This window comes from Poecilia reticulata, chromosome 1, assembly GCF_904066995.2.
Source record: "Poecilia reticulata chromosome 1, P_reticulata-male-v2, whole genome shotgun sequence".
Taxonomy (NCBI): Eukaryota; Metazoa; Chordata; class Actinopteri; order Cyprinodontiformes; family Poeciliidae; genus Poecilia; species Poecilia reticulata.
In genome coordinates this window covers 8578210-8592810 of record NC_088830.1, presented here as the reverse complement: position 1 = coordinate 8592810, position 14601 = coordinate 8578210, and the positions used below count along the sequence as shown (strand labels likewise).

Below are 14601 nucleotides of genomic sequence, written 5' to 3'. Positions count from 1 at the left end.
GGTAAAATGAAGTCCATTTATTGAAACATCAAGTCCTGTCACATCTACTGCGTGACGTGTACATAGTCTGGTCTGTTTTGTTTTTCATACACAATGATTGAGGATGAATATTTAATGCTCTACCGACCGTCTAAATGCTCCCAGAAGGTAAAATAGTAAAAACATAAATCTGATAGTTCTCCTATTGGAACTCCTTCAAGCATTCAGCATCCTGAGCTGAGTGAATCTTCATTAGAGCAAGCAGAGACTGCATGACATAGCATGGCAGGAAATAATACTTTATCATGTCATTGGTGTGGCATTTTAGCAGTAATTCCAGTATTTTATACAACACACCACGCAGATAATTTTTTTTAACATGTCTAAAAATTGTCTGCGCTTTTATCTAGAGCAGTGGTTCTCAACCTTTTTTGAGGTACCGAACTCCCCAGTTGCATATGCGCATTCACCGAACCCTTCTTATTCCAAACCCTCCACCCCCCGACCCTGACACACAAAATACTTTGTGGTATTCTGATTTAGTAATGTAATTATATTAGCGGTGTTACCACCATTACACCACTAGAGGCAGTACCAACCCCGAAAAGATGCGACTAAGGAGCAGATTTAGACTATAGAGTTTGGTAAAAACTGTGAGCTTTGCTGAAGTAATTAAACACAAAAGTTCAAATCCATGCTGAGAGTGGAGCTCCTTCAATCAGTGCTCCTCCACAGCACTGATTAGCTAAGCAATGTAACGTCTTCCTCTGCAGCAAGTGATGGCAAAGCGGGGCGTCATCACGACTTTACACAAGTGTGTCTTTACCTCCGCGGCAGAGGCTCCACCGAACCCCTGAGACCGACTCACCGAACCCCTGGGGTTAAATCGAACCCAGGTTAAGAACCACTGATCTAGAGGTAAAACTCTATGTGCTTCCCTATCAGATACAAGAAAAGGTGCAGCACTGTGTACTTGTTTTACTGCTACATGAGAATTCGCACTTCGTGTGCTGCTTCTCCTGAGTTACATGAGAAACCGGGTTTAGTATTCGTCTAATGACCACATTGTTGTTGGATTCAAACCTTTTTTTTACTTTATTTTTTGTCAGTGTTTCTACCACGAAGGCCAAAGAGGACTAAGAAGGTCATACATTTAAAACAAACTGCTGAATGAATTTTACATATTTCGCAGACCTGTAAATGACTCCTTGAAGATGCAGGAAGAATAATCCCACTGCAATCTCTGCTGCATAGAATCTGAAATAAGAGACATTTATAGAATTTGCCCCACATGAACAACAAGCTCCCACCAGCAGAACAAAACATTTAAATAGTCTGGAATCTCCTGAAGGTGTCTTACACTGCTTGGGGTTCCTTGAACTTGCCCACTTGCTGGATGTGGTACATGAGATCTCCACCGTTCACATACTCCATGACGAAATACAACCGGTCCTACAGAGAAATACGACAAAACAGATAATTCATTAGAAGCTACACAATAAGTGTCGCATTAAAGCAGCTCTAATCAAGTTCAAAGCAGAAACATGCGGTTCGGCTTTAAAAAGTTGCGAGATGTCCCACGCCGCTACGACAAGGTGACCCGAACGGCACACAACAAAACGGCTTTGTGAAAGAAGAAAACAACCCACGCAGCCTTCTGCCAGAAAATGTTCTCTTTATTTTAAACCGCTGGTGTCTTATTGCCTGTGACAAGTTCAGCCTGACCCCAGCGCGCCACACTTTTGATGGTCCCTAAATAAAACAAAACAAATGGAGCTGTTCCACACAGCAACAGAGACATGCTGACAACAAACTGGACTTTCCGCCTGGCTCGGCTTCACTGACGGCTCAGAAACGAAAGGGCCTCGAGTCATATTTATACCACGTCTTCACCGAGTCCTGGCACATCGCGAAATTCGATTTTCCTCTCTCGGTAACGGGTCACAAAAACTGAACATTCTGGTCGCAGACGATCACATGCTGCCTCAACATCACTGCTATAATTTTTTTTTTTAAACGAAGGAAAAAGACTTGTTAATTTCAAAGATCTGACACAAAGGTGCAGTTGTAGACGTTTGCACATACATGCAAATGCTCCGACTCTTTAGCCTACAAATTGGGGCTCGTTTATTTTTACCGTCTGGTTCTTTTAATTAAACCTGTCACATGCAACCTCTAAAACTTTTTTCTCCCCCCCGACTAATTTATTTAGCTAAAAGCCCCGTTCTGAATTAATCTGACCTGACCTGGGTGGAGGCGTATTGTTCAGATGCGCGTCCAGGGGCTATTTACGTACCACGGTCTGGAAGCATGAGTGGAGCTGCGTGAGGAAGGGCGGCTTGTCCTGCTGGGCCAGGACTCTCTTCTCCACCATCGTACACTCCACATCGTCGTCCTGGATCACCACGTCCTTCTTCAGGATCTTAATGGCGTAAAGCTCTTCTGTGGTCTTCATCTCTGCTAGCATAACCTTTGAAGAAGCAGAAGTAAATAGACTGACTGGCGAACTCTCCATTACCAGAAAGTCCAAAGTTTTTTTGTTTTTTCTCCCCTTTATTTTTGAGTTGAGGCATACTTCTCACCTTCCCAAAGCTGCCTTTTCCGAGCACCGCAAGAAAGCTAAAGTCACTTAGCTTGACCTGGTCCAGGCTGTTGGAAGGGTAGCTGCTGGGGCGGCCGTCGTCCGTCTCTGAGATCATCTTCTTTCCCGGGCCTAACTTGGCTTCCTGCACCCGGGACACAAGACGCAAAGTGTCTGACAACTGAACGTTTTTCGAAACGTAACAAGTACAGGGTTTCAAGGAGTCACTTCCTGTCACAAATACAACAAAACTTCAAGAATATCACTTATTTTCATTTGTTGTCATGAAAATAAATCTGATATTTGGTTTCTCTGCGTCTGTTCCTTCATTCGCACCACAGTTCTGGTCTACAAGTTGATATACTGTACTCAGCACAGGCATGGATAATGCCATAATTTGGGGCTTTGAATGATTTCTGAACCATTTATTTTTACAGGGCAGCATGGTTAGACCACATAGAACTGCAATTTGTTGACGGATTCTGCTTAACTTCATGCATCTCATGCTGGTTGATGTCAGACTGATCTCTCCTTTCTAAAACCAGTTGTGTTTGAGCTCATTTTCCACCAATTGTGTTCAAGTTTTAACTACCTGAGCCAGACCTGCACCCTCAGATGAAAAGAGATTTGGTCCAGATGTTGAGGAACAACCCAAGAAAGGGACAAACCTGCCATGAACCGAAAACTCCTATAAACGCTGGTGTCTCTGGTGTTTTATTGGAGGATTTTGTGTGTTTAACGTTGACGTTATCAACCTGCACTGACCAACAAGAAAGAAATGCCTGATTTGTGTCAGCGTGTTTAAACCTGACTGAAATTTGCTGCTTCCCACTCGATCAAGGCAAATTCCATATTATTCCAATTATTATTTCTTTTATCCAATGAGACAAAAATTTAGTATTTTGGCAAAAGTGGAACCAAAAATGTTTGGAGGGATAAAAATGAGGCATTCAAATGTAAACAAACAATAAGCATCAGGCATGGTGGTGGCAGCATTTCACTGCCATTGGTACTGGAACATCGTGCAAAGTTGGGTGGAATAAATCTTCCACTCCTAATCAACAGGTAGAAGATTGAAACCTGGACACAACAGGGTTTTCCAAAGGGATTGATGATCCCAAATCAATAAAACTGGATCTGAAATGGATAGGCAGCCTAACACCAAGCCTCCAGTGATAGTCCTGACCGCATCGTTCTTGAAAACATATGGGCTAAGCTGGGTCCATACCTGAAAACCAACCAATTCAAATCGGCTCTTTAGTGGCTCCACTCAATCGTGGCTACAAAAAGAGTGTGACTGAGGTCCAGGTTGCCAAAAGACAAAACTTCATGTATACAGTGTGTATAATTGAGTCCCTGTGTAGAATTGACACAATAAATTCATAATGAAATTGAAGTTGTATAGTGAATAATCATTTCACCCTGGATACAAAAGTACATTAGAAGCATCTTGTCAACATTTCATTGATGCCACTGATGAGTGTATGTAAACTTTTGACCAGAACTGTGCCTGTCTACTCAGTTACCACCACAAACCACTGGATGATCAGCGGATTTCAAAATGAAAGGTATGAAATGACTCACTGATGCCACTGGTATTATGGAGCTGATGTGCTGCATGATTAATTCATAACCGATCTTAATACATAGCTTAGCCTTTATTTAAAAAACAAACAAAAAAAAACGGTACACTGCATGTGCTTGTGAAGCAAAAAGCTAATGATACAGCACATCAAAAATAATGCCATAAATAGATAAATGAAGACCAAACACAGCACTAGACATGACTGAATCATGGTAGAGTAAAAGTGTTTTATTACTATAATCAGAAAAAAAACTTGTAAGAAGTTTTATGCTATTTTGTGTTAATTTTAAGTTTCATTAACCACTTTATTTGACTAAACCCTGTAGTTTAGACAAGTTAAAACATATTTTAGCACTACTTGTTTCCTGAGTGAACCTCATAATGGTGCTAAATTCTAAACTGATACTAAACAAGATCCTAAACTGATTCTTTACACCAGTCCTGCACTTTACTCCCTTCACTGGTTCCCAGGACATATCAGAGTTTATTTTAGTCTTTTAATTGTGTTTAAAGTTGTTAATGACATTATGTGACCTCTTACAAACACATTGCCCAGTCAGAGCTCTTGGGTCTGCTGACCAACATCTTCTAGAAGTCCCCGGGTCCGAACAGTCCGAACAGTGAGGTGACCGCATCTAGCATCTAGAACGATCATTACTTTCTGAATTGTGGACCATTGATGATCTGATTTTGTGTAGAGCTAAACTTAAAGTGCATTTACCGTATTTTCCGCACTATAAGGCGCACCGGATTATAAGGCGCACCGGATTATAAGGCGCACCTTCAATAAATGGCCTATTTTAACACTTGTTTTCATATATGAGGCACACCGCATTATAAGGCGCATAGAATAGAAGCTACAGTTAGAGTTGCCACCCGTCCAGTACAAATGTGGATGTGTAATAATAAAGAAGTGGTCCCTGAGTACTTTATATAGTAGGCTTCCCCAGTCATCGTTTCACTCACGGTGTTGGTGTTGCGATATTGTGCCCAACTGCTTTCTGGGTAACAGAAAGGTGCTTTCTCTCTTCCCCTTGCGCCCCCGCCCTCATCGGTCAGCGAGGAGACCCTTCCGCGACTGGGCCGGGGCGTGGCCGGACGATGATCACCCTTCTCCATTCGCGCGCAGCATGTTCGTGGATAAATGATCTGCAGACGACCTGATTATCAGGTCGGTAGGTAGGTCAGTCAAACTTTATTAACAAACCAGCGTTCTGACAACTATCCCAGCATGCACCGCGCGCTTCTTCTTCTAGTGCGCGGTGCTAAAAGAAGAAGCACCGCGCGCTAGTCGGCGGCTGCTTACCGTAGTTGCTAGACCTGTTGTGGCTCAGTATTGGTCCATTTATAAGGTGCACCGGATTATAAGGTGCACTGTCGGCTTTTGAGGAAATTGAAGGTTTTTAGGTGCGCTTTATAGTGCAGAAAATACGGTAGTTTAGAGCTGCTTTAAGCAAATAGTAGCACTGTGAGGCTTCTATGCATCTTCTATGCACCCAGGTTGTTATTTTTGGCAAAGTAGTGGCCAAAAATACTAATTATGCAAATAAGATTTGGTTGGTTGGTTGGTTGACGGATTGCCTTCCAGAAAAGTGAAGCATGTCATTAATATTCTTTAGGGTAACATCCAAAAAACTGAGATTATTATGGTGTTTATCGTTATAGGGTTTCTGAAAGAGTTAAGCTGTCACTAAATGAAATGGTCCGTCTTAAACTTCTATCCACTTTTCACTCAACTACAAATGAGGGATTTGTAAGCATTCGTTTAAAATCTTGTGCTAAAATAATCTTAAATCTGACTAAAGCCTGAAGTTCACCTAACCTTCTGCAGGAAAGCTTTACTTTGCCAGATCAGATAAAGTGTTTAGGCCACAATGACTGAAAGAAGCGGCCTAAAGAGAATAATTGATGCATTCAATCGAGACCAAACAGTAATCATGATAAACGGAGCATCATCTGCTGTGGTTGTGTTTGCCATCATTGGCAGACTGCCCATAGGACGGGCTCTAATGGAGATGAAGTACTGTCCCAGAACCGTTTCATCAAAACCAACCATCATCTAGACGTCCTACCAAACCGGTCAAAACTTTTGATGCAGAGCTTCCACTGAGCCAAACATAAGAGTTCTTGTTTTTCAAATACGCATTAACACAGTAAAGCTTAAATAAGGTGTTATTCATTAAAAACAGGTGTTTCTAAAGCCACATAAAAAAGTTCAATCGCAAAGATGAAGAATGCAAAGAGATGAAGATTCATCAACACAATACAATAAAATGGCAAGAGTGGTTTGTCACCAAAACAAGAGAAACGTCTCTGTCAGGTTTCACTGAGAAGTGAAGGATGCCACACTGTGGTTGCCACATGACAACGCAGGCCCAGTGCAACATTAAAGTCGACCTGCAGAAACGGATCATCTGTGCATTTCCTACATGCCGTTTCATGCTCAGTCACCCAGCGAGACAAAAAGCTCCAGTAAGCTACAGAAAATTAACTCATTCGGCGATTTGAACTCCAGACAACGAGCAAATTCAAAAGAAGACATGTTCCTTTCTGCTTTCATCACAAAAGCAACACTCAGCATAATCCAGGTTATAATCTCAGCCAATCAGTGCACAGGGAAAATTCATGCTTTAGCCGACGACAGGATCCGCCACACTTAAGACAGATTATCCGAGAGTCAGGTTGTATCTCTAGCATTTGTAGGAAAGTGAAGCGTTTCAAGCAGTAAAGGTTTCCAGCAACATTACATGATGTTCACATAAAATCCATTCTACTGTGCTTGTCTCTATATTCTACATTCACAGACAGAGGAACGCATCATCCAGCAACGCCAAAACACAAGACCTTATTAAACAAATGTCACCTCTTCATATCTGTACCGAAGTCAGATTTATGCCGTGCCGACACATAAAGGTTTTAGTCTGGTTATTAGTGGCCGCTGTGGTCTGCCTGTGGCAGCAGAAAAACACAAAGCTAGAGCGACCGCACCACATCACATCACAGCAAACCTGTGAGTGTTTAGACAAAAGGAACAAGCCTGGCCAGGGCAAGTGCTCAGCTGCCTTACTTTCCTCCAGTCAGACGCACCTGGTCAGAGTCTTCCACTACCGCTTGGTCCTGAAACCACAGGGAGAAGGGAGCCCAAGGGACTGACTCACATTGCACACTAGTGAGCAAAGGCAAGCCAAATTATAAAGCAGGTAGTTTAAGGGGAAAGAGCAGCGTGTCTTGTACATTTAAAAAAAAAAAAAAAAGCAAAACTGCTGACTAAGGATGATGTCTTTAAGAAACTAAAGAAATGTTGGGCTGGTTGTGTGGTTGGTGATGGTCTTGTTAAACGTTTGTTGACCTGATTGTACCGTCCTGCTGCAGCACTGGCCTGTTTATGGAGGCATGAAGTGCACAGTGTCATTCTGTTTAGCACTGAAAAACAGTGTTGTGACCTGGAGGATCAGAATATGGAGGATGAGAAGGTAAATCCTTATTACTTAGCACATACAGTGAGAAATGTGGTGGAATACCAAGACCATATGATAAACTATCCATTTCCATTGCAGTGTCAGCATGTAAGCCATGTTTAGAAAATTACACAGATGATGTCATAATAGTCCTTTCAGAGCCTGTTTACTTTTATTTATACTTTAACACATTTCACATCTGGAGTAACTATTGTAAACCCAAACAAGCGACACAGAGTGAGTGTCAGTAATTTTTAGAAGCTTGTTTACCGTTTTTCATGTACTTTCATTCATATCTTTCAACAAGCCATTTTATACTTATGTATTTAATTACTGCATATGAGCTTAAGAATCTTGTTATTTCTGGTACATTATAAGAGTTAACAAAAAAAAGGTTACATTTTATGCATTGTTTAATTTCATGTTATTTTTTGATGACTTTATATTGCACCCTAATTCTACTGACTGTGTTTCTGAGCCTATTTCTGACTTTTGATATTTTTAAAGGAGAACATTGTCATAATCAAACCAAAATATCTCTGAGGAATCTCCTGTCGTTTGTTGTAATCACATAAAATAGTTTCCCTACACGCAACAATGATCAAATCATGAAAAATTACTTTTCAAATTATAGGCAAAATGACCAACACCCACATCAATGTGTATCAAATAAAGGTTAATTAACACGTAATAAGTTCTAAAAGTAACAGAAAACAACTGACACTGTACTATCATGTCTCAAATTGACTTTTAAAAAATAAACACTTTTTATATGACATCAAAACTCAAAAGTTTTTAAAGACCGAAAAGAGAGCTGGTATTTAGCCACTTCAGTCCACTGATGACATCTTGTGATCACATGTGGTATTTCTATTCTCTACTGCTTTAAAAGCACTATAGTAAACCAGTCATGTACAAGTCTATAGGGGCCAAAATAAGGACAAAACATGCTCGGTAAATATATTTCTAATATTTGTACTCGTATAAAATTCACACCAGATGTCGTCAACGACCAAAGTAAAAGAAAAGAATAAGAAAAACTGCAATGTCGGGGAAAATAACTTTTTCTTTGTTAATGACACATTCAAGACATTTTCTCCAGAGACAAATTAATCATATGAATTGCTCAAGTGTGATTTTGATAAATTATTTTACATAAACGTTCTATGCACTTTGATCTTTTTTTCTTTTTTTCCATAGATATTCAATTAGATCACATGATTGACTAGCAGCTTTACTTTCTTTCCCTGAAATCGATTAAGAGTTTCCTTGGCTGTTCGTTTGGGTCTAGAAAGTCTGGGTACATTTTTCTATCCATCTGTCCTTCAATTATATGACATCTACCAGAACCACATGTTGGAAGATCAGTCACATCATGATGTTCCCACTTCCAAATTTCACTATTAGTATGGCATTTTTTTCTCCATAGTGCGTGCAATGAAATCTCCAGAGTTTAGCAACGATCTCGTCTCCCCTGATGCCACTGAAAAACTTGTCTAAATTTTCTGAAGCAAACTTTAAAAAGAAGCTTAAACATGGTTTTCCTTCAGCAGAGGGGTTTTACGCAGTGAGGGTGCGTACTGACAAATTCCAGCTAGTTTCTTGGCTTTTTGCACTTTTCTTTTTTTTTACACATCCTTTTTCTTCATGTGTACAAAACTTACTCCTAACACCATTTCCCTTCATTGCACACATTTTATTAACCGATTTGTTTTCATTTTTTGGTTTTTCTGAGCTAAACTTTTACTGAGGACAGCTGTGAATTCAATGTCAAGACTAATATTAGACATATATTCACTGAGAGATATGATGACATTTGAAATACTAGTTTACCTAAAGCGGTGAGGTGATGTTTAAATGTACAACAAGGACATTGCTTGAGAAATTTTAAGGATTTTTGGGGGGTGAGAAACAGTAAAATACATTCATACAGGAGAAGAAGTGAGCATGAAGTACATAAAGGTCAAGACGGACAGGAAACGAAAACATGCAGAACCACAAACGTGTAAAAGTACAGGGTTAGGACTAACAGGCAGTCATTTCACAAACAACACAAAGACTCACCAACAAACATAAAAACACCAAAAGGGACTTAATACTCAACTAGACTTTTTTTTTTTACATTCATAAAATGCCCAAATTCTGCATGTAATACACATAATGTTGGCAAAACTGAATTCACAGCAGCATGAGGCCACATACAAATGCACAAGGGCGGGGAATAAATGAAGCAACATGTCACCATAACGAGATGAGACAAAAAAAAGAAGAAAAAAAGGGCCATGTGAGCAGATAAAAGGTGGAGGGAGGGCTGGAGAGGAGAGGGGAGAGGGCTACCTTCAGATTACAGTTATTTTGGCAGTCCTGAGAGGAGGGCAAGACGTGAAGAAAGGAAGAGAGAAACTCTTGCATTAAACATGAACACGTGACACAGGATGTACATTATTCTGTAGGTCTCACCGTGGACACAGGGGGGGAGCAGGAAGCTAAGAGGGGGGAAAACGGAGAAACCACAGAGGGGTTTATGAGGAGGAGAGAGAAGCTGGAGGACAGAGAAGATCCCCACGACACGAAGAGTTCAATAACTCATCAATACAAGCAGTGAAAGGAGCTTTTGCAGAATATTGACTTTGGGGGACAGGGAGGTGAATACCAATACATTTAAGATTCTTTTGTTTTCTTGGGGGTTTTTTTATGTGAAAATTGTACAACAAAGCAGAGCAAAAGTGTTTGTTCATCTCAAATTATCCTAGTGAAATACACAAAGTGTGTCTCATGAGGATATGTGGAAATATTCAATGTTTATATATAATAACCTTTTGCAAGTATCAGAATGCAGCATGATCGCGTCTAGCATGGATTAGATAAAAGTTAGTGAACGACTTGTAAAACTTCCTCCTGCTTTATTGAATCTACCAACATACAATCAGTAGTACAAATGAAACAAACAGTTAAACTCTGACAATGAAACAATTCACAACAAAGACATATCGTTTAACAACAAGCCACTTTAAAATCTGTACTGTCCAAACTTTCTCACTATTACTATTATAGTCTCGTCATAAAATGCTACTTCTAACTTGCTGCCAACTCTCATAAAACCATTTTTTTCAGGTAAGCATAGCTGAATTAAAATATGTACTTAGCAGCAGACGTTCCTCTGAAAACTGCTTAAAAATGTGATGTAAGAGAAATGTCAGCAGAGATGTAACTATGGAAGGGCTCAAGCAAAGATTTACCAATTGATTTGCACTATGACATTTTGACTAATTAAATCAGACTCAAACTTTTTGGAGGGTGATATTACAATGTCAATAGAAGAATCTGGGCCTTTCTAACAGAAAAGAGGAGTTATGGTAAAGACATGCAAAGTAACGGAGAAACCTGTAAATAGTAGTTCTTCAACAGTTAATGAAACATCTGCAAAAGGTTAGGCATTGTTTAAGAAAATATTATCACCAGCAATGATACTTCAAACTGGATGGACGAGGATTCAATTGGGATTTTAGATGCTGTATTCTTGCACTGAAAAAACCCAATTGAGCAAACTGACAAATTTATCATTATTTAACTTTCATGAACTCCTTTGCAGTCACTAGCTGCGTTTCCATTGACCATAAAATCGCCCAAATTGGAATTACAAAAATAAATTTGCTTAGCGGAAACCAGTCAAGGTTTTTGACAGAAAGATGTTGAGGTAGTTTCTCGGCTATATCGAAAATTTGTGTATTTCACGAAACTGCAATGGGGACACTTTGTTGATAACCGTCCTGGACATGATACTGAGCTCAGGACAGCTGGACCAACCATGTGTGTGTGTGTGTGTGTGTGTGTGCGTGTGTGTCTTTTATTTAGCCACATTAAGATAAAAACATCTTTTCCAAGAGAGACCTGGCCGAGAAAGCAGCAGCATAAAACACACGGCAAGACGAAACACACAAACACATAATGAACCGTTTCACATTTCATGAGAAATACTCTGCAGACATTGGAGAGGTTACATGAGACACGTGAGCTGACGTCTCTGTCCTTTAAAGCCGACTTGAATCGCCCCAAAGTTACAGGAGGTGACCATCTTAAATCCCTCTGGATATTAATCCAGGTGGCGGGAGAAGAAAGTTTAAAAGCGTTTTTATGCAGTTCAGTTCTAAATCTTCCATTAAAGTTACAGCTAAGTACATTTACTTGAGTCACTTTTTGGAAAAAATAAATAAATAAATACCTGTAAAAAAAAGTAAAAAAAGTATTTTTTACTTTTACTTGAGTAATTTTACTATGAAGTATCACTACTTTTACCTGAGCGAAATTTCTGGGAGTAACTTCACTGAATGAAGAACAAACATGTTTTAACCAGAATTTCACCAGACCTGCAGCTTTTTGTTAAATCTTCATTTGTTTGACATTGAAAGAAATTGATGTGGAAAAATGTTTCTTTTCCCTGACTTTTATTATTTTGTAATTATGCAATTGATCTGAATTATTTTCATTTTGATCATTAAACTACCAAAATGTCCACACAACTTTCTGATGATGTAACTTTTAGATATTAAGTGACTGATGTTTTGATCTGCTTTACCAAATACTTCTATTAAGTCTTACTGGAGTCATTTCTTGGACGGCTACATTTTACTTTTACTTGAGTAAAAAAAGTCCTGAAGTAGAGTAACTCTTACTCGAGTACAACTTTTGAGTAATCTACTCTTTTGACTTAGTATGACAAACACTTTCTGTTTTGAAAAAAGAAATCCAATTTAAGTTTCAAGTGAGAAATCAATTTGTCCATATTTAGAAACTGTTTGGCTGCTCTACTATGAAAAATGTATTTTTAATGCTAGATACGTACATACAGCTCTGGAAAAAAATTAAGAGACCACTTAAAATGATCAGTTTCTCTGATTTTACTTTGTATGGGTATATGTTTGAGTAAAATTAACATTATTCTTTATTCTATGAACTACTGACAGCGTGTTTCTGAAATTCCAAGCAAAAACTTTGTATTTATTCGCAGAAAATAAGAAATGGTCAAAATAAAGAAAAAGATGCAAAGAAAACAATTCATTTAGCAACAACAATACTAAAGTTTTAACTCAGGAAGAGTTCAGAAATCAACATTAAGTGGAAGAACCAGGAGGTTTTCAATGCGGTTCAGTGCAGTGGGTTCTTCATTTTTTCCAGAGCTGCACATATGCAAAAAATTCACATGTCAAAGGACAAAGACATGAGCTGGAAAAAGATCGACACACTAAGTGACATAAAGAAACTAACAGGAAAACAGAGGGGTGATCATTTTAAAGCGATCCTCACCTCAAATTTCTTCCTCAGTTCGTCGTTCCCATCATCCTCCACTGAGATGGGGACATTGTAGTACTCCCCCTCCTCCTGACACAATAACTTGAACCTAAAGACACACGGAGGAAGAACAAAGAGGAAGGAAACACAAAGGAAAGAATCGGAAGATTAAAAAAAAATAAGCAGCTATTCCTCCAATGATCTTAAATTGAGTAAATAAGTAAATAATAAAGCAGCTAAATTGATCATACATTTACATTCTAAAATATATGAGATAAAATCCCAATAAAATGTAACTAAGTTTGTGGTTGTAACACAAAACAGTAAGCTAAGGCTACATAACAGGAATAAGCATGAAATATTAAAATAATGTCTGTATAGAACAATTAAACTGCTAAGTAGAGCAAAAGTCACTTTCTTCAAACATAATTTAATTTTTTTTTATCTAATAAACATCAGAGTATTTACTTGATATGTAGGTTTTACGGCTAAAGGTTTCCAACTATTTCTGTTTGCGGTTTAGAGAAGCGCTAATCAACATTACCAGCCGCAGGCAGGAGACTTCATGAGCTCTGACACGCCAAAGGAAAGGGATCCCATGAAGTCGTTCCTAGTGGTCCGATCCCAGTCCCACACTTCTACAGACAGCCTGCGATCTTTGTCCGAAGGCTTCAGCTTGCTGAAAAGCACATCATGATCATTATCAAGTAAAAACAAAAAAGAAAAGGAAAACAAAGGGATACCAAGGTTTCCCCCAGCCCGGTGGTTGTGGCGCTCGACAGACATTCACCCAGCGGTCCGCTGTGTTTATTAATTTAAAAATGTTTAAAGTTGACGGGAAATATGAAAATATCACTTGATAATTATGCGTTATTGGAAGATCAATACCTGAACACAAACTATAAACTCTTAAAAAATGCAAACATAAAAAAAAAAAAACTTAAATAAATAAGCGATGCTAAGCCTGGTGGGGGCACAAGTAAAGCCTGGTGGCCCTCCAGGCTTTACTAGAGGGCCACCTCCCTGGCGTTTCCCCTGGCGTACAGGGGAAACCCTGGGTACAACTTCCTGATAATCAATTCCTTCTGTACTCCATGATTACTTTAGGCAAGTGGAATTTCAGACAACGTCTTGCGGCTTCATGAAGGACAGAACAGAGAGAAGATGGGAAATAAATGGCGCTCACAAAACTATGGTCTCGTCCCATCTGGGGTTGAGGTTGGAGTATATTCTTTTGGTCTTCTGCTTGGTCTCGTTTTTAGGATCCGGTATGAGCTTGAGTTTGACGTACGGATCGGAGAGGCCGTTGGGATCCATGGGAATGAGGTTTTTGCCTTCAACAACTGAAAGAGACGAAGAATGAGGAAAAACGTTTAACCTGGCTGTTAAAACGAAGACGAGATGGCGTACAGTGGATACACAAATATAAAAATTTACAACACCACTAATATTTTGTCAGATGTATTTTTTTTGTGACATCCACCGGGGAAAAAAGAGAAAAAAATAAAAGAATAAATTTTGACTTCAATCTTCTGAGATCAAAAGTCAGCATTCTGTGCAGTTTTGAAGTTACATTTCACATTATCATTCTATCCTAGAAAATAATCCTTCAAAGTCTAGAATGAACATAGCATTCACATTAGGTGTATGTAAACTTCTGACCAGAAGGCTGTAATCTGAACGAGTTCATCATAAGTAAGCATGCTGAT

At 39.2% G+C, this 14601-nt stretch overlaps 1 protein-coding gene across 7 annotated transcripts in view; it reads right to left on the bottom strand.

The window, feature by feature from the left end:
• The window catches only part of prkcaa (protein kinase C, alpha, a), a 141355-nt gene that overhangs the window by 31233 nt on the left and 95521 nt on the right, over positions 1-14601 (bottom strand). For 2 of the 7 annotated variants that reach the window (XM_081604791.1, XM_008420254.3), the window contains exons 6-13: positions 14079-14235; positions 13437-13571; positions 12908-13001; positions 9941-9967; positions 2562-2705; positions 2276-2449; positions 1340-1431; positions 1174-1236 (exon numbers count right to left, since the gene is read on the bottom strand). In XM_081604791.1, the coding sequence (XP_081460917.1) occupies positions 1174-1236; positions 1340-1431; positions 2276-2449; positions 2562-2705; positions 9941-9967; positions 12908-13001; positions 13437-13571; positions 14079-14235 (886 nt within the window). Of the gene's footprint in view, positions 1-1173; positions 1237-1339; positions 1432-2275; positions 2450-2561; positions 2706-7232; positions 7263-9940; positions 9968-12907; positions 13002-13436; positions 13572-14078; positions 14236-14601 lie in introns of all 7 variants that reach the window. The other 5 variants (XM_081604779.1, XM_081604801.1, XM_081604811.1 and 2 more) reach the window with 3 other exon arrangements.